The sequence below is a fragment of the Thunnus thynnus genome, chromosome 1 (assembly GCF_963924715.1).
Source record: "Thunnus thynnus chromosome 1, fThuThy2.1, whole genome shotgun sequence".
Classification (NCBI taxonomy): domain Eukaryota; kingdom Metazoa; phylum Chordata; class Actinopteri; order Scombriformes; family Scombridae; genus Thunnus; species Thunnus thynnus.
Window position 1 is genome coordinate 32511927 of NC_089517.1, and position 24361 is coordinate 32536287.

The following is a 24361-nucleotide window of genomic DNA, read 5'->3' on the forward strand; positions in this document are numbered from 1 at the left end:
TGTTTTCAGGACAATAAATTGGTTTGCTAAAGCAACTAAAAATTAAACAATAAAAACAAGCAAATTATGTCCAAAATGTTTTGAGTCGCTGGTGAAGAGCATGAAGGAGAAACATCAACACTTATGAGTCATATTCTAGTCACTTGTAGCTACATTACAGACACTAATCTGGATGTGTTTCAGTGTGGAATATGTTGATGTAAATAAAATCTTTCCTCATGGTTGACCTGCTGTAGACGGCCGTCATCATTCACTATACTTACATTCAAACTAAACATGGCAGCTGCTGCTTGCTGCTGCTTCACTACAAAGCTTACAAATAACATGCATGTTGAGCTTTTATATCTTCCACTAACTTTTAGGGATTCTGGTGTTAAACTCCTGTTTACATTCAACATAAAGAAAACACACTGATATACTTTGGATTGATTATTGATTATTCTGTTTCCAAGAAAATCGTGGCCCAATATTCAACTTCTAACTGTGTGATGTGGAAACTTGAAGCCTTTCAGTGCACAAACACTGAGAATGAACTTTACATCAAAGTAGGAGACCTGCAGTGACCAGCAGTCAAACTTCTGGAATGGAATATATTTGCATATTCATAGGTCCTGGAAATTTTAACGAGGGAGAAGGAGTAGATGTAATTTTAACGATTAACGAGACACAATAATTATTCAAAGTAGAGTATTTTATATACATCTTAAAGCATGTCTGGAGGGGATTTGTTGACGTCCTCCTCTGTCAGTTCATCCTCCTGTACAGCTGGCGGCAGTAGAGTAGCAGCAGGAAGTTGTTTTTAAGTCATTGAAGCAGAAGAAGTGTTTTCTTTTCTGCACCGTGCTGCTGGTGTGTCTGCAGGTCTGCCGTAGTGTGGACAGAAGTGTCGGCTGCTGCAGGCTTCTAGCAGGGTCTCTGAAACAGTGACAAAGCTTCACCTCCTGTGTTGGAAGAAGGATTTCACAGCATGACGTTAAACCTCACCATCAACACGAGCAATCCGCCTCTAGGTGAGTTTCAGCCTGCGATACCTGAAAGAAAAAACACTGCACTGTTATTTATATGTCATCCTAACAAATGAGGCAAACTCAAACTATGTCCATTTAATGTTGTGTATAATAAAATAAAGATAGCTGTATTTTTGAACCAGTCACTGGGGATTTCCTGGTTACTGCGGCAGACACTCAGGCGATTGTAAAATTACAAAAACAATAATAAAAGCTGGATTTTTTGGGCAGTTTTGTAATATGTAAACCAGCCGAATTGAATAGTGGGTGCTTGCAACTCTAAACATGACAATATCTAGAAAGTAGCTATGTTGTTTCATTTACAAAAGAACAGTATCTGTACCTAGACCTATATATACATGGACATCGGTCTGACTGCATGTCCATATACGTTGAAACGAGGCTCTTTACTGTGAGCTAACTGACAGCTGTAGCTAGCTAACGTTAGCTGGCTTGTCGTCGTGGCACTCAAACCCACAACATGTGGACAGCTTGTTAAAATGTCCTTTTAATTACCGAAGCTACCTTAAACTTAACACGTTTCATCTGTCACTGTGGGTTCCCTGTAAGCATTTCTCCTTTAGCTATATGCAAAAAGCCTTTGTGAACTTGGAAATGACACATTATGGATGAGTTGACACGCTGACATGAGCTAGCTAACCCGGGTTAGCGGTGTGTGTGTGTAGACATATACAGCGTTACATGTTGTAAGTAATATATCTGTAACCCGACTTGTTTAGGACATGTGTGTGACAGAGTTTTGTGTCGTGCTCACTGGAGTCTTGTAAAGGATTTTAAAGGGTCAGTGTGGCAATGCTTTGTAGCAAGTTAAGCTAACCTAATGACTGTGCTCTAACAGAGGATAAACAGCGCCGTCGTGAGTTTGCAGTGGAAACAACCGGCTGATGCAAGCCTACTGACACTGAAACGTGGATAGCTGGATGAGGAGTGCACATATTTTTTTGCACACTGATTTCTGTTTGATTTCGCACGGCACAAACATCATACTCGAATGTAAACAACAACCAGAAACTGACATACTAGACGAACCGGTCTGAGGTTGTAAGGATGAGGTCCTCTGTACTGTGATCAACCTGCCAAATGGGGCAAACTGCCAAAAGTCAAAGCATCTCTGCAGTTTTACATCAGACCCATACGGTTGATTGGTTAGATGTAAGTCATACATGTGTGAGACGAAGGGCACGTCAGATATGCTGAGAGTATAAGGAAAACACTTTAAATGAATTCGGGCTTGTAAAGCCTATGATCTTCGGGTATTGCTTCAATCCACTATATATTTCAAGTGCATTATCAGAGTATTTATACCAACATTATAGATTAATCTGCAGATTGTTTTCCTGATTAATTGATTCATTGTTTTATCTATAAAATGTCAGAAAATGGTGAAAAATGTCTGCTATAATTTCTCCAAGGTGACATCTTGTTGTCTTGTTTTGTTTTGTCTGATCAGCCAAAAATAATCAGTTTATTATCATGTATGACAAAGAAAAGCTTCAAATTGTCACATTTGAGAAGCTGAAACCAGCAATTTTTGGCATTTTCTTCAAAAAATTATTATGATTATTGATTAGATTATCAAAATAGTTGCTGATTGATATCCTGATGATGGACTAATTGATTAATCGACTAATTTTTGCCGCTCTAGATTGAACGCACAGCTGTTGAAGCAGGCTGAGATAATTACGATCGCATGTTGAGAATAATATGTACTGCAATGTACTTGTGCTGCACTGTGAGACAAGTTCAACGGGTTCTCAAACGAAAATGCCTGAAGTCATGGTTGTTCTGAACTGAAGCACACTTTTGAATCAAAGATGAAACATCTGCAAGAATAAAGAAGAAGAAATGATGAAACTTCTAGATTCTAGATTTAGGCTGCTCAGCCATGTTTTACAGTTTCACAACAACAACAACAATCACTGAATTAATCTCTCCTCTGTTGTGCAGGGGCGCTCCTGGCAGCAGAGCACGTGAAAGGGAGCGTGCAGCTGTCAGTGGAGGAAGGCAAAGACACCCGGCTCCATGTGTCAGAGTCAGTAACACAGTCAACATTTTTACCTTCATCAGAATCCAGCCAGTTAAATGAGCATAAATAGTATAATGTTTTTAATGCATGATGCAAAGTTACAAGGTGTGCAGTTCAGTTGTTGTAATGTCTTTTAATATTCATCATTTATCTTAACTCTGTGTTCTCTGTCCTCCCTTCAGTTCAGTCCAGTTCAGTGATGCCAACTCTATCAGTCGCTACCTGGCCCGGGTGGCTCCCGCCCTCGGCCTCTATGGAGCTAACATGATGGAGCAGACTGAGGTGTGTGTGTGTGTGTGTGTGTGTGTGTGTGTGTGTGTGTGTGTGTGTGTGTGTGTGTTTGTATGTACGAGATTTTGTGGAACAGTTTGGGGTCTTTGGTCCTCATTCAGGATGCTGTCTGGTACCTGTAGGTCGACCACTGGTTGGAGTTCAGTGCGCGGCGTCTGTGTGGGCAGCCTGGTTTGGCTGTGGCACTGGGTGAACTGGATAAGGCCCTTTCCCTGCGTACCTTCCTGGTTGGACATGCCCTCACCCTGGCTGACCTGTCTGTCTGGGCCGCCCTCAAAGGTCAGTACCATCCAGGGCTTCTTTAAGATGCCCCCAGCTCATGGTTGATTGTTTTTAAAATTCAACACAAAACTCACATGAGATCATTCTGGCCACTCTGAAAAACTGATGAAATGTATGTAAACAGTAAAAGTAAAAAACTTTGATAGGGATGCTTGCAGATGGCTCGAGAATTACTTGTGTGACAGACTTCACTGTATGAGGATGATGGGAGCCCAGTCTGGATTCTTGCCTGTTACTAAGGGCGTGCCGCAGGGATCCATTCTGGGCCCTGTCCTGTTCACCTTTTTTATATTAATGAAATTGCGTCTTTCCTACATGTCTGCCAAACCCATCTGTATGCAGATGATACGATTCTATACTGTATCACTTATTCTGTTCAATTAGCCATCGAGAAACTGCAACATTCCTTCATTAATCTCAGAATGATACTTAACGCAAATAAAACAAAATTTATGTTTTTTTCAAGATCCAAAAACTCAGACTACAGCAATCTGCATATCTCTATTATCAATGGTGCATCAAAAGGGTTACAGAATACAAATACTTTGGCATCTGGCTCGACCACAAATTCACATTCAGTCACCATATCGAGAACCTCGTTGACAAATTAAAACAAAAAATAGCTTTTTATCCAGGAATAAATCCAACTTGCCCGGAATTTGTAGGAAGAGGATTGTTGAGTCAACTATTTTATCACTCTTAGATTATGGGGATGTAATGTACAGAAATGCTGCTGCCTCCACACATAGGCCTTTAGAGTCAGTTTACCACTCATCCCTGAGATTTATTACTGGTGATGGCTACAGTACTCACTGGACCCACTGTATCCTCTACGATAAGGTCGGTTGGCCTTCTCTGACTGAGAAACGCAATAATCACTGGTATCTGTAGATCTATAAAGCCCTGACTGGAAAATAAATTGGAAAGACTGCTTTTAGTGTTAGTACAGCAGACTCATGGAACCTCTTGCAATGTGATCTAAAACTGAAAACGCGTATACCTCTTGGACACTTCATGAATATAATTAATAACCATTCACTGCCTGTCTGTAACTGTTTGTTTGTTTTGTTTTTCCATGTGTAATCTTGGCATCATTTTAAATGAGGGAACGTCTTCAATGGTTTTCCGAGAATCTTAAATAAAGTGCAAAATGAAAAAATGAAAAACTGACACTTTGCACCATTTTTCTCCCATTTACTGTTTTGATGTGGAATATGTGTCATTAAACAAGTGAAATGCATTGTGTTTGTTTCTCTGCAGGTCATGGGGAATGGCCCAGCCAGGGCAAGTCCTTCTCCCACGTCAATCGCTGGTTCTCTTTCTTGAGCTCGCAGGTTCCCTTCACTGCTGTGGGCAGCAAGTATGCCATCAAGAAAATTCCAATAAAAAAAAACAGTGTAAGTGTAACATTAACCACTAGCAAGTTGATTTAACAAATAATTTAACATTTGGTGTATTTGTTTTGTGCTGTCCTAGTAAAATAATTCAATCCTGCAACAGCAAGTTAATGTCCGAATGTGTTTTATCATTGTCCTAACTTAAATGCTACAAGGCTGAAGAAAACAATGTTACTGGAAAATCAGTCAATTTTAAATTGTATGAATGTGAAACCAGCAAACAATCAACCACAAGCCCTGTATAGAAACTAAACTGATCACCATCCTGATTGAACCACAGATTCATCAGTTGCTTTTTATGTTTGAGATCAGTGTAATGAATCTAATTCTGCTGTTGACTTCAGGTGAGAAAGGAGAAATAACTAAGAAAACAACACAGCTCCTCTGTCATATTTCTGACTGTTTGTGTCTCTTATCGGCAGTCTGAGGAGGAGAAGAAGAAGCAGGATGTTGGCAAGTTCGTGGATTTGCCAGGAGCTGAGATGGGCAAGGTGGTGGTTCGATTCCCTCCCGAGGCCAGCGGGTAAGGCTTGCTCTGGAGTTCAGGAGAAGCTCACACTGTCTGAAATTTAATAGACACCCGAAACAAACTGTAGATTCTGTGGGTTGTAAGTTATTTGAGATTCTGACAGTAGAGAGATGACAGGAAATGGACTTAGCAGTTCCCAAGTTCCCAAGTTCCTGTTGGCCACATTGGTGCCTGATGGTGGTAATCAGGGATCTCTTTTCTGTCTCTCTGTGGCCAGATACCTGCATATCGGCCATGCCAAGGCCGCTCTGCTCAACCAGCACTACCAGGTCACATTTAAAGGCAAGCTCATCATGCGCTTTGATGACACCAACCCTGAGAAGGAAAAGGAGGACTTTGAGAAGGTGAGACATCCAAAGTCTTAGAGCTCCTGGAACAAAAGAATTGTTAAATTTATGAATTAGTCATATTTTTTCCGAAACACCTGGAAGAAAACGCCTAAAATGAGTGTTTGAGGTGAAAAGTACTGAGATAGAATCAGTGCTGTTTTTTGATCATTTAGAAGAAGTACTTATTTAAATGTGTCACAGGCTAGATAAAGAGGAAATTGTCCGTCTAGTAAAGGTGCAAAAAAAGGAGTTTTGTGTTCTTATGTCTTTATGCCTCTGCTTCTTCTCAGGTGATCCTGGAAGACGTTGCCATGCTCCAGATCCATCCAGACCAGTTCACCTACACCAGCGACCATTTCCCCATCATAATGAAATTTGCAGAGCAGCTTCTCTCCGAGGGCAAGGCCTACATCGATGACACACCTCCTGAGCAGATGAAGCAGGAGAGGGAGCAGCGCACTGAGTCCAAATGCAGAAACAACAGTACGCCCAGGAACACAAGCCACGTCTGCCAGTAGCATTGCATTATTGTTGAAGTTACAATATTACATCTTCTTTTTTCCTCTGCAGCCGTGGAACAGAACATGAAGATGTGGGCGGAGATGAAAGCTGGTACAGCTTTAGGGCAGACCTGCTGCATGAGGGCCAAGATTGATATGAACTCCAACAACGGCTGCATGAGAGACCCCACCCTCTACCGCTGCAAGGACACTCCCCACCCTCGCACAGGAAGCACATACAAGTACTTGAATTTAATAAGTTTAGGGAGGGACAAACTACATAATCTTAATTATTGTAGAAAAGAACAGTTTGTACTTGAACGTCTGGAGTATTTCCATCCAATATGGGACATATTCAAATTTTCAAGGATATTAATTGTCCCCCTCTTCTGTTTCAGAGTCTACCCAACATATGACTTTGCCTGTCCCATTGTGGACAGTTTGGAGAGTGTGACACACGCTCTGAGGACCACAGAGTACCACGATCGTGACGAGCAGTTCTACTGGATAATCGACGCCCTGCGCCTCAGGAAGCCCTACATCTGGGAGTACGCCCGACTCAACCTCAACAACACAGTGCTGTCCAAGAGGAAGCTCACTTGGTTTGTCGACCAAGGATACGTCGAAGGATGGTAGGTTTAGATCAGGCATATATAAGGAGTTTATCTGCCCCCTCCCCCTCTTTTATTTATCCACTTCCTCTCTCTCTCGTGTTCTCCTTTGACTGTTTCTCACCTCGTCCTCCAGGGATGACCCTCGCTTCCCCACTGTCAGAGGAGTCCTGAGGAGAGGAATGACTGTGGAGGGTCTGAAACAGTTCATAGCTGCTCAGGTGTGTTTGTCCGCCACTCACAGTCAGAGAGGAAGAGATCATATGTTCAACTTAGTGCCACACCGAGTCACTTAAGTCTTGTTAAAGTTCTTTAGTTTATCACATTAAAATAAAGAGTTTTGTGTGTTTGTTTTCATTTTCAAATTAGCTTAAATTGCAATAAAACCAAAACTTGCAAATTAAGAGATTGTAGCCTTTATATACAGTATATGAAATATGAGGGATGTTAACAAATATCGTAAGTATTGACCGTGTGTGTTGTGTTGCTGCTATTTAAGTGCAGTCCACTTACCATTTTTCCATTTATTCTGCACCTTCCAGGGTGGATCAAGGTCAGTGGTTAACATGGAGTGGGACAAGATCTGGGCCTTCAACAAGAAGGTACGCTTTTCTCCTTTGTCATCACACATCTCTAGGCCTGATTGTCTGAACCTACACTCACCTATACTCATGTATGATTTCAAAAGATTATTCTGACACTAAATTTTGCTCTGTTTTCACTGAAAACTGGTGAAATGTATCTTTTAGGACTGCAGCTCAATGTTAATTATCTACTGAGCTAGTTTTTGCAGGATAAGAACCATCTGTAAAACCTAGTTTGTACTTTAGAGGGACAGTTCATTGATAAGAGTCCTTTTCTTTATCAGGTTCACTTTTAGCAGCACAAACCCTACATGCATCAGAATAAATGTAATGAATGAATATGCTAATAGGCTCACACGCCTGTTATTGACAGAGGTTCAGAGAATTGTCCGTGGGTTCACTGCTCGCATGGCTTCTATCTGCGCTGCTGTTGTCTTTTTAAAAAAAAAAATTATACGCTTTCATTTTGTTTCCCTGCCTCATTACTCTACCTTCTTTCCAACCCCCAATAACCCTGAAAGCCTTAAAATCCAAACCAGCTGCTTCATTTCATGTCCCACATTTTTATTTTTTCCCATTTTCATCTGTCTGGACATCAGTGTTGCTTCATCTGTGTTGTTTTCCTTGCTGGCTGCTTCATCCTCAAGTCAGGTAGAAGGTGTGAGGCGATAAATGTACATCAACTGACAGGGGAAATGATGGTTAAACCCAGCACACATTATCTAATTTTAGGCAAAGAACTAAGCCAGACCTCATTTTGAATTTTTAAAGGACATTTTCTATACTAGTGACAGGCTGGAGTTGCATGACATCTGAAGGTGTCAGGAAGACGTTAATAAGTCAACAGATACCAGAAGAAGTGATGACAGTTGACATCAAGTTGACATTTAGGATCATACAGCTGCTTCTGTTTTTTGCAAAGGCCTTCATATGCATGTTCAACTAACCCACTCCTCCCTGTCCTCTTCAGACAGTTTCATGCCCCCAGTTTACCTTCACATCAACTTAATAGGATTGAAAGTGTTGCCATAACAGTAAATTGGGAAAAGTTAATGTGGCATATTTAAGTCCAATAAACACAGACCTGGTGTACCTATGTCATTAAATCACAGTCATAGTGCAGAATAATACAGCAATAACAATAACACACTGTGGTGTATCAATCAGTGGTTGCCTTATCCTGTGTCATCTGCAGTTTCCTGCACAGGCTGGACATTATTTGTAGTTTTAGTACATGTACACAAGTACATGCCTAACTCTAAAACACTACTCTATGTATAACGGGAAAATGTTACATAGTTCATGCAAAATGGAGCAGCCTTGTACTTTTGAATTTACCAAACAACCTCTGTTTATGAAGAGTCCTCAACTTTGTTTGATTTACCTGTCTGGCTTGTAAAGGACAGTTTGCTTTGTAGTGCTAGTAACAATATATAATATAATATATAATATATTAAATACAGGGATTAGCAGACAATTGTGGCTGAAATGCAAATGAAAACATTTTAATTTCATTGACTTTAATTAGAATTTTCAGTTAAAACAAGCAAACTGAGTGTAATTCATCATATTTTAGCTGTTGCCACTGTTTTTCTCAGAGTCTATGATTCTGATTTTTCTTCTGGTGTCTGTGCAGGCGGTGTTACATGCATTGATTCCTTGTAATGTTAAGCTATTGTCAATACAAATTCAAGACTTCAGAAGTCTTCCGTTTCCAGTGATAGTACTAGTCCCACTCAGTTTTGTTGGGCAACAGAAAAAACAGAGTAAAGAATTAGTTTTTGTATTTTATATATTCTACTGAGATTTAATCATTTTTTTGAAGTTAGAATCAGGAACCTTAGCCTGTTGGATTATGTTGCTGCTGCTCTCTAAGAGTAAAATGCTGGGACTTGGCCTGAGGTTGAATATGGGAGACAAACAAAAAACCAGGAAGGTTGCTGAGTTCTGTGGAAGATACAGCAGTGAGGGGAAACTCTGTAAACAGTCCATTCTGTGTAAATGTCTCTCTACCTCTTTCCTCTCTCTCTCTCTCTCTCTACCTCCCTCCCTTGTATCTGACATTAAACAGCATCTCACTCTTCTGTTTCCAAGCTGCCAATTAGCTGTCTGAAGGTACTCCTCTCCTCCACCTCCTCCTCATTCTCACTCCCCACTCCCTCCTTGCTTTCATCATGGGCTGTTTTTACATGAAAATCCACCAACAGCCTTTTCACTATTTTACCAGCCAAACAGGTGATGTGAAAAGAGTAGGACTTCCACGTTATGTTTGGAGCAAAATGGCAGTAAAAGGCGAGTGGCAGCAGAGTGGTGTAGTGGTCAGGGTGACATACAGTAGCACCTTCTGAAGTGTCCTTGAGCAAGACACTGTCAATAACTACCAGCCGACCTCTGATGATGTTCTTTCCCCTGCTGATTATTATTTATTTTCTTCGTTTTGAGTTCTTTTTTTTTAAGCTGTGCACTGCTTTCATCACTCATCATTCTCCTCCTGACTTGTGCTCAAACATGATTAAGACTCACTGTGAAGGATATTGAGGAAAACTCAGTTGTCTTTCAGACTGTTTGGATTTTGAGGACTTTGAGCACCCAAAAATCATAGATATCAGTAACCTAATTGTAACTGTTGGGGGAGGCATTGAGTAGAGGAAGTGAAGAGGTCCAGACAGTATTTGGAGGTCCAGTTTTTTGTCTCGTCTACATGCTGCTGCATATGCTTATGAACTGAATAGAGAATGAAAAAAGATGAAATCATGAGGACATAAAGTGTCAGAAGCAGTAGTTACCAAAATAATTTCAATCAGAATAACCTTCATAATCTTAATCACACAGGAAACATAACAAGATGTCATATTTGAACCAAGTCAGGTCTGATGTAGTGATCTCTGTCTTCTACATGAGCGTTCAGAAACAGAGAAGGCAGATTTCATTTTGCTCTGTAGTTTGGTCTTTAACGTCCAACCAAGGACTAGTGGGTAAAACAACAAACACATAGTTCAGTCAAAGAAGTCAGTAGAAAAGTTATCAAGTCAAAGCTCTTGGAATTCATGTTTTGCAGGACATTAAAGCTCAGTGTTACTTCCTCCTCCCTCTTGTCTTCTTCTTCACCTGTCCCCCTCCTCTTCATCATTCAGTCCATCGCAGCTTTTGTAGCAGGCTGTTGAGAAATGTTCGTTTCATATACTCAGCATTTTCCTCTAAATTTAACCTGGGCGTCATTTATGTGAGATGTCAAATATAAAACTAGATTATTTTCAGACATTTTTCTGTCAGAAAAGGCACCTACGAGATAGATCTGGAGAGAAACGCTGGATTATTAAGGTGTAGTATTAATCTCACTGTGGCTGCATACATGAAAACATGAGGGTTGTTTAAAAGTAACTCTTCTAATGTGAAGATCAACCTTGCTTAGATAATGTGCATCATGAAACACTTGGTTGATCTACCTTGCTAATAGCTGATCATCTTTTGGATCTTAAAGCATCAGGCTGGCTGGTTGAATAGTGAGTTGATGGTGGACTGAATAAGCAACTGGATAAGAGCTGGTTTCCCTGACCTGCACACAACCATGATTCACTCATGAAGTCTGTTTTGCTTTCCTTTCTCCTCACCCGTCTTTCTTTGTGTGTTGTCACTTCCTAAGTCGGTATTTTACTTTAGTTTTTTTCATTTCTCTTGTTTCGAAGAAAACCATTTTTAATAAGGTTGCATCATTTTCTGCCTTGTCCTTTTCATTATTCGGCATTTTGTATGTTGATGTTGGTGTAAATCACTGGTTTGCTGTTTTTCACTGACCTGTAATTATTTTCTGTGTGTATGTTTTTGTCTGTGTGTGTGTGTGTGTGTGTGTGTGTGTGTCTGTGTGTGTGTGTGTGTTAGGTTATTGACCCCGTCGCTCCCAGATACACAGCTCTGTCCAGCTCCTATGTGGTTCCTGTTTCCGTCCCAGAGGCTACAGAGGAGATGAAGGAAGTGGTCAAACACCCTAAGGTTAGTGCTGTTTCTCTCTCTCTTATACTGTACACACACACACACACACACACACACACATATTGTATTCCTTGTTTGTTGAGATTGATTGAGGGAAGAGATGCAGGAGGATGGAGGTCACATGCATCATGGTTTTATTGATCAGGTTGATCAAATATGTGAGGTTTTTGGTATTTGTAATAGCTTACATTTATACTGAGCCTTTGATAAAACTTACTTCAAGTCTTCTTCATGGATCTGTGTGTAACACTTTATTTATGTGTGTGTAACAGTGCTTAAGGGAAATAAGATTGTAAGAGCCTTGTATGAGGGTCTTGTACACCAGACAGAACGGTAGAAGTCACTAATCTGAAAAAATATATAAAAACTAACTGAAGGCTGAAGAAGCTCAGTGAGCAGTAGTGTCTTTGTCACGTGCTGAATAAATGGAGTTTTTAAAAGTCAGGATGATGTCATTCAGTTGTCTCTGAGTACACGTAGCAGCTGCTGCCATACAAGTGCTGAAGCTATTCTCTGTGTCCATCCAGAACACTGATGTGGGCATGAAGGAGGTTTGGTATGGACCTCGGGTTCTGGTCGAGGGAGCGGATGCTGAGACGTTCTCAGAGGGAGAGGTGGTCACCTTCATCAACTGGGGCAACCTCATCATCACCAAGATAAACAAGTACGTTTGATCATAATTCATACTATTGTTCAGAGCCACTTGATGTGACATTAAAATAATCATGTTTTTTCCTCACTTCTCAGAGGTGCTGGCGGTAAGGTTCTGTCCATGGATGCTCGTCTGAACCTGGACAACAAGGACTACAAGAAGACTACAAAGATCACTTGGTTGGCCGACACAAACACAGCACCCCTGCTGCCCACCGTCTGCATCAACTACCAGCCCCTCATCTCTAAAGCCGTCATCACCAAAGACGACGACTTCAAAGACTACATTAATAAAAACAGCAAGGTCTGCTCTTTGCTCAGTGTGTGTTGGGATGTGCATCTGGTGATTTTTGCTGTGGTCATCTTTTAAAACATCTTCTGTTGACGGTCTCATTCTCTCAGTTGGAGGAGAAGATGCTGGGAGATCCCTGTCTGAAGACCCTGAAGAAAGGCGACATCATTCAGCTCCAGAGACGGGGCTTCTATATCTGTGACCAGCCCTATGAGCCAGTCAGGTGAGGGGAAAATACCTGTTTGTTTGTTTGTTTGTTTGTTTGTTTACTTTATCTAGAAAAAAAAAACATTTCTCTTCTCCAGTACACCATGCTTTAGTCACCAAACACTTTCGGCTCTCTTCCCTTCATCAGGGTGGTGTTAAAACTCGCTTCCATTTCACATTTCAGCAATTCATCATGTGACTAATAAATCACTATAAATACCATATATACAAAACATCATAATCCATCACCTCTTCAAAATGATCATATACAAGATTGTCAATAATTCCAAGAGAAATGTCGATGACCAGTTAACCAGAACATCTAATCTTTTCACAATGTCATCCAGAAAATGTACCTTTTCCCCTCTAAGCCATCAATCCTTAAAAAGAAATTAATTCATCTTCCCATTCAGGCAGTCAAATGCTGTATTCACACTACAATGTCGAGGCAATTCACCTGTACATTGAAGTCAATTTATCCATCTACGAGCAAAATTTCCAAAAAAAAAAAACAAAACATTTTTTCATTTGAAAACGTATATGACATAGTAGACTCTACAAATCTAATTACTCATTTAACCCTCTCAGCCTAGAAATCCACAATGCCTTCCTTTTAAGGAGCAATTTCTCCAAACACCAGAACTGGTACTTTTATGTTCTGCGATTCTTCTTTCTGTTTGAGTCTCTTGATTTTTTTCCTACATCTGCAGCCCCAACAGCTGTAAGGAGAGTCCCTGTGTCCTGATCTACATTCCCGATGGTCACACTAAGGAGATGCCAACTGCTGGATCCAAGGACAAGAGCAAGAGCCAGGCCCCCAGCAACACAGTGAGCGCTTTAAAAGAAAACCTCCTATCCTAGTGTTTTTAGATATATATCAGTGGCTTTTATCTCGACTGTGATCTCTAAATCAGAGCTGTTATTTTGTGCGGAGGCCGTCTCTTAAAAGACTCGACTGCAGCACTTGAGCTATAGTGTGCTCAAGTTGAAACTTGTCCAACTGTAAGCCAAAAGCTCTACTCTTCACCTCACGGCAACTTGTTAATTATTTAGACACTAGTGCACTCTGATCTGTTTCTTGGTATTTACTAGTTATGGATGTGAAATGAATAATGTAGACTCAAACTGAGGAGAATTTCAGAAATGTAATAGATACAGGGTGTTACCCTCTACCATAGAGCTGCTGCAGTTACCACATTACTGCGGTAACACAGTCGCGTCACACCCACCACAGAGTCAAGCTGCTCACTGCTGAGTGAGCGGCTCAAATGATGGACATGAGTTATTCTGTCAGGCTTGATATAAAGAATGACGCCCTGCCGAATGCTGACCAACATTCCTGCTGTACAGTCGGCCTTTTAATGACAACACTGGAATAAAGATAAACATTTAGACTATAGAGACTATAAAGAATAGACTCCTACAGGAATAAATGCATTTGAAAAGTTTACTCAATTGGTCCGAATATAATACAGGTTTTTTCCTGGAAATACATCAAAAAAATGGGGTCTTCTTATATTCTGGATCTAGACAATTATGTGTTCAAAACATTAGATCTTCTTTTTGAATGGATAAAGTAGCAGTGTAAAACCGACTCCCACACGGAATGTTGCATCATGGGTTGATTGTAGCATTAATGTTGCTAAGCTAGCAAGTGTCTTAAAGTCTGTTACCACGACAGATTGAATAGCTTTGCTAATTTGTGCGGTAAGGAAAAAATCAATACCGTGGCAGCTCTATTATACCAGGATGTTCATGTTTGAGGTGAGTACAGAAACAAAATGCACAGCACAACACAGTAGGGGGAATTAGCCAAAAAGTCTGTTTTGGCACACCAACAGCAATAGCAGGAACAGGACATGGTGATCACCAAGCAGTTATGCAAATGTTGGCCAGCTGATAGAGAATAAATGTGCGTGGTGCCAAGATTTAAAGACAGCAGAAGTGCTTGAGTCTTTGATCACGACAGGAAAGCTATTACACAGAAAGGCTAAGAGGAACCTGCAGTTATCTCTTTGATGTCTGGGATAAATGGCTACTTGTCTGTTTCTTGCTCTTCTTCTCTGTCTCTAAATCTGCCTTACCTCTTGTTTTAGTCTGCCCCTGCAACCAAGGCTGCCCCTGCAACCAAGGCTGCCCCAACCTCCGCCCCAGTGCCTGCCTCAACCTCAGCCGGTGATGTGTTCTCAAGCATTGTAGCTCAGGGTGAAGCTGTCCGCCAGCTGAAGGCTGCCAAAGCTCCAAAAGACGAAGTTGACAAGGCAGTTCAGCAGCTGCTTTCTCTAAAGGTATGTCAGCTGTAACTAGAGGCAGTTAAACAGTAAATAAAGAGTTAGTTAATTATTCAAATGATTACAATATCGTTGTTTTTTTCGTCTCTGCAGGCTCAGTTTAAGCAGCAGACAGGTATGGACTACAAGCCAGGTATGGCTCCTCCCACCTCCGCCCCAGCTGCACCTGCCTCATCAGCAGACTCCGCCCCCTGCCCATACACCCGTGTAGCCCAGCAGGGCGAGCTGGTCAGGAAGCTGAAGACAGAGAAGGCACCTAAGGTACCTGGACATTTGTCTAATCATTAATCATGTCTATCTGTTGATGTCCACGTCACCGCTCACCTCTCAAGTCTTTTGTCTGCTCGTAAAGTCATTTTGTTCCGTCTCGTGTCCTAATGCGTTTGAATTCTCACATCCAAAGTCACATGTCTTGTTGCACGCCGCTCGTGTCCCAAATCATTTGTCCGGTCATTGCTCGTGTCCCCTCGTCATTTGCATGCCAGTCAAGTTTAACTTCCTGCAACTATAAGCTGATTTGTTGATGATACCAGGACCAGATTGACGCAGCAGTGAAGCAGCTTCTCGCTCTCAAGGTGGAGTTTAAAAAGCTGACTGGTCAGGATTACAAACCAGGGATGGCCCCGACCGCTCCCGCCTCCCCTGCTCCTTCTCCTGCGAAATCCTCCTCCTCCTCCTCCTCCTCCTCTTCCTCCTCTTCCTCCTCTTCCTCCTCCCGCTCTTCTTCAGGCCTGTATGAGCGTGTTGCACAACAGGGAGAGGTTGTGAGGAAACTGAAGTCTGAAAAAGCCCCCAAGGTATTCAAATGCAACATCGCGAACAGTAGAAACTAGTGTCCCTTAAAGCCCAGAGCATATTTGTGAATATCAATGTGATTCTGCGAATGACTTATCAATCATCATCATTGATGGGTAATAGCTCATTAACCACACAGAGACCATTTTTAAAAAATGACATCACTGACCACCAAACTACAGAGAAATACTGTTAAATTTCAACAAGATAGAGCTGAGACAATTATTTGATTGATCAGTCAATCAACATAAAATTACTCTGCAACTATTTTGATAACTGATCAATCCTTTGAGTCAGTTTTCGAGCAAAAATGGCAAACGTTCTTGTTTCCAGCTTCTTTGATGTCAGGATTTGCTTCTTTTTATATGTTTTTATTCAATAACACTGGGTTTTGGACTTTTGGTCAGACAAATCAAGACATTTTGAAAATGTCATTTTGGGCTGTGGGAATTTTTATAGTCCAAATAATGTGGTGAGTTCTGGTCTACTCTACCTACCACTGTGACAGGCAACCGGCACGACTACTCTGTATTAAAACCAAACATTCTCCCTGGTGCTAAACTCAAAATAACTTAATTATTACTGAATTTAGGATTAATAAAAACAAAAAAATCAGTTTCACTTTCAGTGTTTTATGTAGGATAGTCTTATTCACCTGTAACACCCCAAGCTGCCTTGAAGCAACATGGAGAGACGTGTGCAGCTGGGAGTGTTTCTGGTCTTGTCTTAATGTGCTCGATTTAATTATTGTAACCTAGGAATATATAAAAAAAACAAACAAACAAAGTCTTAGTAGAAGGTAGGAGACTGGATAGCCCTGCTGCAAGGATGTTAGTTGTTGGAACAGGTGTCTAGAATAACATTATTGTGTATTAAAGTATATATTATACATTAAAGTACACATTGTAAATGCCAGGACCTTTGGCTGAAACAAAATCTAGTGGGAGCATCAACAATAGTGGAAAGAAACTAATAGCTACTCAAACATTCCTCTAAAAAGAGTCCAACTCAACACCAGCAGTGATGAAAAGAAAGCTGTCGTGAAAATAGAAAGACTGTGAGCTCAGATCAAATGGCACCAGTGCAGATACAAAACAATATTATATGCTGAAACAAAGCTTCTTTTTAATTAAAAAAATAGTTACATAACATTTGGGATATCAGTATTTTCATCCCTGGTGAGTGACAGTATCCTTGTTCTCGTCTCTCCAGGACCAAGTTGACGCTGCAGTGAAACAGCTGCTCGCCCTGAAGGCAGAGTACAAACAAGCCACCGGCCAGGAGTACAAACCTGGAGCAGCACCAGTTCAGAAAAGCCCCCCTCAAACTCCAGCCCAGAGTAGCCCCAGCTCTGCCCCCGCTGCCACCGGCCTCTATGACAAGGTTGCTGAGCAGGGAGAAGTGGTCAGGAAGCTGAAGGCTGAAAAGGCTCCTAAGGTGAGATTGATAATAGTTCCGCTGCTAATACTTCACCTACTTTTAAACTCTTACAGCGTCGAATAGTCCTTCACCTGTTAGTGATCCTATGACTGAATGGTTCTCTTCTTACTGGCTGCTTATCAGGATCAGGTAGATGCGGCAGTGAAGCAGTTGTTGGCTTTAAAGGCAGAGTACAAACAGCAGACCGGAAAGGATTACAAACCAGGTTTACAAACACCAGCTAGCCCTGCACAGACCCAGTCCAGCCCTGCCTCGACCCAGTCTAGCTCTTCCCCACAAGCCCAGCAAATGTTCTCCCAGGTTGCCCAACAGGGAGAGCTGGTGAGAAAGTTAAAGTCTGAGAAGGCCCCCAAGGTAAGGAATCCATCACAGAGTGGAATAAAATACAGTTTGTACTGGAGAGGAAAAAACCTACATCTGAACAACAACTGTCCCTCTATTTCAGGACCAGGTGGATGAAGCCGTGAAGACTCTACTGGAACTGAAGAACAAGTACAAGACGCTCACCGGGCAGGACTACAAACCAGTGGCTGCTACCGGAACCATTGGAGGGGAGGACAAAAACCGCAAGGAGAGGGAGAACAAGTCTGAGAAACAGGGAGGAGGAGGGAAGAAGGGCAAAGGAGAGAAAGGCGGCCAGGGCAAGGAGTCCTCCGGAGGATCAGGAGGCTCAGGAGAGGGTCAAGGACCCAAGAAACAGACACGGTGAGAGACTGGGAACAAGTGAGAGGAGAGAGGTGAAGGAGTAGGTCCAGATCATGAAAATGTTGCTTATTGAAACTTTTTTTTGTACTGGCAAGTTTTCTTTGGAGCCAAACTTGAAGATTTGGGGTAAAATAAATATCCTTATCACAATAATTACTGTGATCATCATAATAAGGATACAGAGGAACAAAGTGTTATTTCACTTTTTGCATCTAAAGTCAACTTTTCCACTTTGTTACTGTTCTACTCTTTACTGCAGTCTCTCTCTCTCTCCATAAGTGCAGATTTAACCTCTCACATTTCAAAAACATTGACTTGTTCTCACTCTAACTGAGGCTGGAAGTATTACTGCGACCCGGCAGGCTGAAGAACAGTGTCCTCATAAGCTGTTACACAGTATGAATGCATCCTTTGCGGTTACAATTGGTTGTACTGAAAATTATTAGGGTAATAAAAAGCCTTTATACTGAAATACCTTCTCGGAATTCTGTTTAACAAGCACATTATAGCCACTTAAATTAGATGTTCATTTGAAAAGATACATAATTTAGTATGGAGGTGTTGAATTGTTACCACAAAACACTTAACATTCAGTAAGTTGGCAGTTGGTGGAAGGTTGTATCTTGGTGTGAGCACAGTCCCATCCACCTGTTAGTTACTGTGCTTCGGAGCGTTGCCGCAACAGACCCACATACTTGGATTTGTTACTGGGACACTGAAGATGGATCATCTGTAAGCACAACCCTCTTCTACTGTAGCTTAACGACTGCATGGGGTTGTTTTGTGTTCAGATTTGGTGAGTTGAAATGGCTGCTGTGGTTCTCCGATCCGTTTAAGCAGTGCTCGTTGTCTGCTGTCAGCCTTGACGATGAAATTCGATGGCTGGTTTTATGGTAGTGCTGCACTACTAACTATATATAGTCATGTTTTGGCACATTAGCACACTTGAAATTAAAATTAAGACCTGCACAAGGTGAAAGATTTTGACATAAGATGCAAAAATACAGAAAATAACTTTTGTTCCTCAGATAAAGACTAATGATCATGATCCTAATATCATGCCAATCATGGGGTTTTTCTTTTTTTTTGCCCTGATGGTGCAGCTCTATCTCTCTGTGTGTTGTTAGTTAGTAGCAGAAAGTTGGTTTGCAGTGTTGTGGCTTGTGCTGTGAGCTTTGAGTTGCATGGTTGATTAGACTGGAAATAGCTGTGTGTCCTGTCCTGTTGTTTTTATTGCACTCCGGAGTCACGATCATTGTATCTGCACTTGGATTTACCTGTAGAGTAGATTTACTAATTGGGCATGGCCTGACATATTAGTGTTTGTTTTGTGGTAATTTCCCTCACTGTTATGTTACTGTATTTGAGCAGTGTTTCATCACCGCTGCCTCTAATAACACAGTCCAATGAGACAATGCTCTAATACAGTAAAACAGTCAGTTGTGCTTCTTAAAAAAAGTGATGCTGACAAACAAAATGATAAATACAAATTTGTGAAAACTCTTAGCATGTATTTACACTTCATATGTGTTATATTATCTCAGAGTTTGCTTCACACTAACTCAGTCGTCTTCCTCCTATCAGGTTGGGACTGGAAGCCAAGAAAGAGGAGAACCTGGCTGACTGGTACTCACAGGTGACTTACAGACACTCTTCTTTCACTTGAACTAAAGCTTCCAGACAAGCCATGATACAGTAAACAAGACACTTTAAAAACCACTTTCTTTCACTTTTCCTGAAAATTCCTGAAATTTCTTTTAAAGATTTCAGTCTCACTTGCAACGTACTGTTGCTCCTCCCCATCCAGGTCATCACTAAAGCCGAGATGATTGAGTACTATGATGTCAGCGGCTGCTATGTGCTGCGGCCCTGGTCCTTCGCCATCTGGGAGGCAATTAAAGACTTCTTTGACCGGGAGATTAAGAAACTGGGAGTGGAGAACTGTTACTTCCCTATGTTCGTCTCTCAGGCCGCTCTGGAGAAGGAAAAGTCCCACATTGAAGACTTTGCTCCAGAGGTAAACATGACCCTTTAGATGGAATCATCCTATGTTTGAAATAAAATAATGGGGACAAAACATGGAGTCCAGTGCTGAGGATAATAATAATAATAATAAAAATAATAATAAATACCAACACAACAAAATGTCAAACATTTAATGGTGCTGTTGTCGTCTTTCAGGTTGCCTGGGTGACCCGGTCAGGGAAGACTGAGCTGGCAGAGCCCATTGCAGTCAGACCCACCAGTGAGACAGGTCCGAACCACAGCTGCCTTTTAGGCTAAACTCTTTATATCTCAGCAGACACACACAGAGCATATACAGTATCTCGATGACGAGTTATAAAATATTTCTGTTGCTTCTCAGATAGCTGTGTGTGTAGTTTTGCTGCTCTGTCATGTTTGATATGAACCAGCTTGTCTGTTTGCATTTTATTTCAGTGATGTACCCAGCCTACGCTAAATGGGTGCAGTCCCACCGAGACCTGCCAATCAAACTCAACCAGTGGTGTAACGTTGTGGTCAGTATCAACACCCTCTCTGTGTACAGTTCCTGTTCCATACCTCTTAATTTTAGATCTTTGTAATGACAAGCTTGTGGAAGGTGAACAGAAGACACCCTGAAGTCTTTTTCTCCCTTCTTACCTCTTTTTCTCCTCCCGCTCCTCCCTTCAGAGATGGGAGTTCAAACACCCCCAACCCTTCCTGAGAACAAGAGAGTTCCTGTGGCAGGAGGGACATACAGCTTTTGCTACGAAAGAGGAAGCAGCTGAGGAGGTAACATTCCTGTATCCACCATGTTTAATGAAATACACAAGAACTACTCTTTGATGCATCAGTCTTAGTTGAAGTGACACAGATATAATAGTGCAGTACTTTCACTGCTTAAGTTAGTGTAATTGTTTTTAACTGATTGTTGTACCAAACAGTTTGTGTTCTTTACACATCATGTGCATGTAGGTAATTCAGATACTGGACCTCTATGCCAGAGTGTACGAAGAGCTGATGGCGATCCCCGTGGTGAAGGGAAGGAAGACGGAGAAGGAGAAGTTTGCAGGAGGAGATTACACCACTACTGTGGAGGCATTCATCTCTGCCAGCGGCCGAGCCATTCAGGTACTGAAAATACAGTACATTTAGATTTCTTCACTTTACATTTATGTCCTTGCTGGTTCTCTCATCTGTTGACACCAGCTGAACAAAACACCGATGATAAACCGTAGAACAGACAAAGATTCATGATAATTATCTTCCTCATTCTTGTTATTTTAGAACAAAGTCAGCATTTCCCTTTTATTCACAAAAACAGGAAGTAATCATGCCCCTTGCCATTGTTTTGTGCTTCTCTAGGGTGCTACATCCCACCACCTGGGTCAGAACTTCTCTAAGATGTTTGAGATTGTGTTTGAGGACCCGAAGAAGCCGGGTGAGAAACAGCTGGCTTTCCAGAACTCCTGGGGCATCACAACCAGGACCATCGGTGTCCTCACCATGGTCCACGGAGACAACATGGGACTAGTACTGCCACCCAGAGTGGCCTGCCTGCAGGTAGACATAGAAACACAGAACATGAACTTAATGGAAGACTTGAATAAATATTCTACAAAGATCCACCATTACCTCAAATACTCCACAAGACATCTCTTTTTATTCTATTCTTACATTTCTATATGAAATAAACAAATTGTAAATGAACAACCAAAATATGATCCACATTGATACATGCAAAAAAAAATAAAGAATACTTTCTTATAGTTAAAACTTGTTGTTCCTTTCCCAGATTGTCATCATCCCATGTGGCATCACAGCATCCCTGCCTGAGCAGGACAAGGAGGCACTGATGGCCCAATGCTCCAAATACCTGAGCATACTGCTGGAGGCTGGCGTCAGGGTGAAGACCGACCTCAGAGACAACTACTCCCCAGGATGGAAGTTCAACCACTGGGAACTCAAGGTCAGTAGTAGTATTAACTTGATGCATGATGTTATCTAAACATGGTTTACAAAGAGCTTTCTGTGAAGGAAGAAAATGAAGAATAATAAACAATAACAAAGATCCCTTAAGAAGAAATGGTTAAAAGTGGATGTCTGTGTCTGGCACAGGGCGTTCCCATCCGTCTGGAAGTAGGTCCTAAGGATATGCAGCAGCGTCAGTGTGTCGCAGTGAGGAGAGACACGGGCGAGAAGGTGACAATTCCAGAGGCCGAGGCCGAGAAGAGGCTGCTCGCCATGTTGGAGGACATCCAGAACAACCTGTTCAATAAGTAAGATACAGTGCTACTGTCAGACTCAACTATATACTTAAGCAACTATGAGCTTTTAGTACATGATGTATGTAGACTTGGCGAATATATAAACATACAAGAAAACTAACTAAAATGTGGTATGTGTGTGTGTGTGTGTGTGTGTGTGTGTGTGTGTCAGAGCTTCAAATGACCTTAAGACTCACATGGTGGCTGCAGACTCTATGGAACAGTTCCAGAAGGAGCTGGACCAGGGCAAGGTGAGGAACACAGCCCAGACTCGGCTCAAGACCTTTCACTGTCCGTCCCAACCTGAGATAAAAACTGATAACGCGTTTGTCTTGCTCGATAGATTGTCCAGATCCCGTTCTGTGGAGGAATTGAGTGCGAGGATTGGATCAAGAAAACCACTGCCAAGTACGTTCCAACTTGTCTGTCGTGTTGAGCAACACAGGAAACTGTACTCACACAGAAGATTATCTAATAATATACACATGGAATAACCTTTGAGTCATATTTTGCTGTTGCATGACTTTTTGCACATTTTGCAGCTCCATGGAGTCAAAATGCCTGTGTTTAGGATTTTCAGTCTGGGTTATATGTAGTAAAAGTACTATCATAATTTGTGCCATTCACAACAAAGTAGTAGTTTTTTCTGCCCACTTTCCTCTAATTCTGCCTTTAGTACTTTAATTTCAACCAGTAAAGATTTTTCTGCTTGTGTCCTCTGTATCAGGGACCAGGACCTGGAGCCTGGAGCGCCATCTATGGGAGCTAAGAGCCTCTGTATCCCCTTCTCACCCCTGAAGACGCTGCAGCCTGGTCAGATGTGTGTCAGCGGCAAGGAGCCTGCACAGTATTACACCCTGTTTGGACGCAGCTACTGAAGACCTGCTCTGCTGGAGCACGAGGATGAACATCGTAGTAGAAAAGGGCTTTCCTTCCTTCTCTCATGTATTTCTTCTTTTCTGATCTCTTGTGGGTGACTGGACTGTGGGATTTAGAATGGGGAATATGTTGTTTTGTGTTTTTTTTTTTTTTTAAACATATGTTAACATTGTTATGATGCTGACAGGAAGTGGAGTTGAGAGAAATTCCGTTAAAGTGGTTGTAGCACTGTTTCTTTCATTCATGGCTGATACCTCTCGAAAGGCCATGTCGGAGAACACTCACTGGCCAGCTGTGGTTTGTGCTAGCACTGAAATAACCAACAGAAATTAGGCAAATAATGAATCTTCCCATGTCCCAGAGTTGTTGACATGTAATAAATCAACTTTTGGAGTTCATCTAAACATCGCTGTTGAAATTGTTTAAGCAGCTGTTGGATTTTGGAAACCACTTAAGAATTTATATATTTTTGTAACTCCCTACTGTCATCTCAGACTAACAAACCTCACATTTTGTTTTTAATTTTGACCTACATTCATGAAATGAGTGGGGTTTATGACACGTGGGATTTTGAAATCTGGCAAAACTGTCAAACACAAGCACTGGAGAGAATATTTCCTGAGAAACATACCGTCTACCAGTGTCTGGGGAAAAGTACACTCTGCCTGCCAACTGTCTCAGGAACCCTGTGGGTATTCAGGCTTCTAGTTGTGTTCTCACAGCTTTATAAACCCTCCTCTATCTGTATAACTGGTTATGTTGATCGTGGCTCACAGCTTCATGCAACTCTCTCCGATCCACCAGAGCCAAATGAACAGCTGTGATGAACTGTATATGGTTGATAGCTGGTAATGTAATCTTCTGTCACCCCTCTCCCATTAAATAACTCTACAACTTGTCTATAATAAAGTTATTTCCATGGCAAACTGTGGAGTAATAATTGATTATTCATGAATCATGAATCATGTAATGATCTGAAGCAAATTGAAGATGGCACTTTGGCTTCTGGATCATTTTTTGGCATTTTCTTTAAAACCACAATCGATAAATAATTAATCAGTAAAATAATGGATATATAAATCAATAATGGAAATAATTTAGTTGCAGCACAGCAGTCAGTATTCGCATATTTAGCAGTCTAAGTGAATCCAGTACAACAGCTCTGCAATAAAGCCTGTGTTTATTAGATCTATCATGTTTCAGGTACAGTTAGGTTTTGAGACTAGTTGGTGTAGATATTTTATTCAACTGCATAATATTTTTAAAGATGTTTCTCTGTTTTGT

At 41.4% G+C, this 24361-nt stretch overlaps 1 protein-coding gene across 2 annotated transcripts; it reads left to right on the forward strand.

Annotated features, from left to right (window-relative positions):
* The first annotated feature begins 794 nt into the window (after positions 1-794).
* Positions 795-24003, forward strand: eprs1 (glutamyl-prolyl-tRNA synthetase 1). 2 transcript variants are annotated; one of them, XM_067595937.1, is made up of 35 exons: positions 795-1010; positions 2976-3060; positions 3237-3336; positions 3468-3624; positions 4888-5024; positions 5447-5547; positions 5771-5897; positions 6173-6365; positions 6453-6624; positions 6781-7014; positions 7130-7214; positions 7536-7595; positions 11457-11567; positions 12095-12231; positions 12315-12522; positions 12621-12733; positions 13428-13545; positions 14814-15005; positions 15102-15269; positions 15542-15805; positions 17016-17240; positions 17367-17597; positions 17689-17948; positions 19533-19584; positions 19756-19965; positions 20130-20202; positions 20388-20467; positions 20622-20723; positions 20907-21062; positions 21297-21494; positions 21727-21900; positions 22050-22210; positions 22371-22449; positions 22542-22606; positions 22926-24003. In XM_067595937.1, the coding sequence occupies exons 1-35, from the start codon at positions 968-970 to the stop codon at positions 23074-23076; spliced, it is 5022 nt and encodes a 1673-aa protein (XP_067452038.1). In that variant the 5' UTR covers positions 795-967; the 3' UTR covers positions 23077-24003. The 2 variants fall into 2 exon arrangements, with proteins under 2 accessions (XP_067452038.1, XP_067452039.1); XM_067595938.1 differs by lacking the exon at positions 15542-15805 and having other exon boundaries at positions 798-1010.
* The last annotated feature ends 358 nt before the right edge of the window (positions 24004-24361 follow it).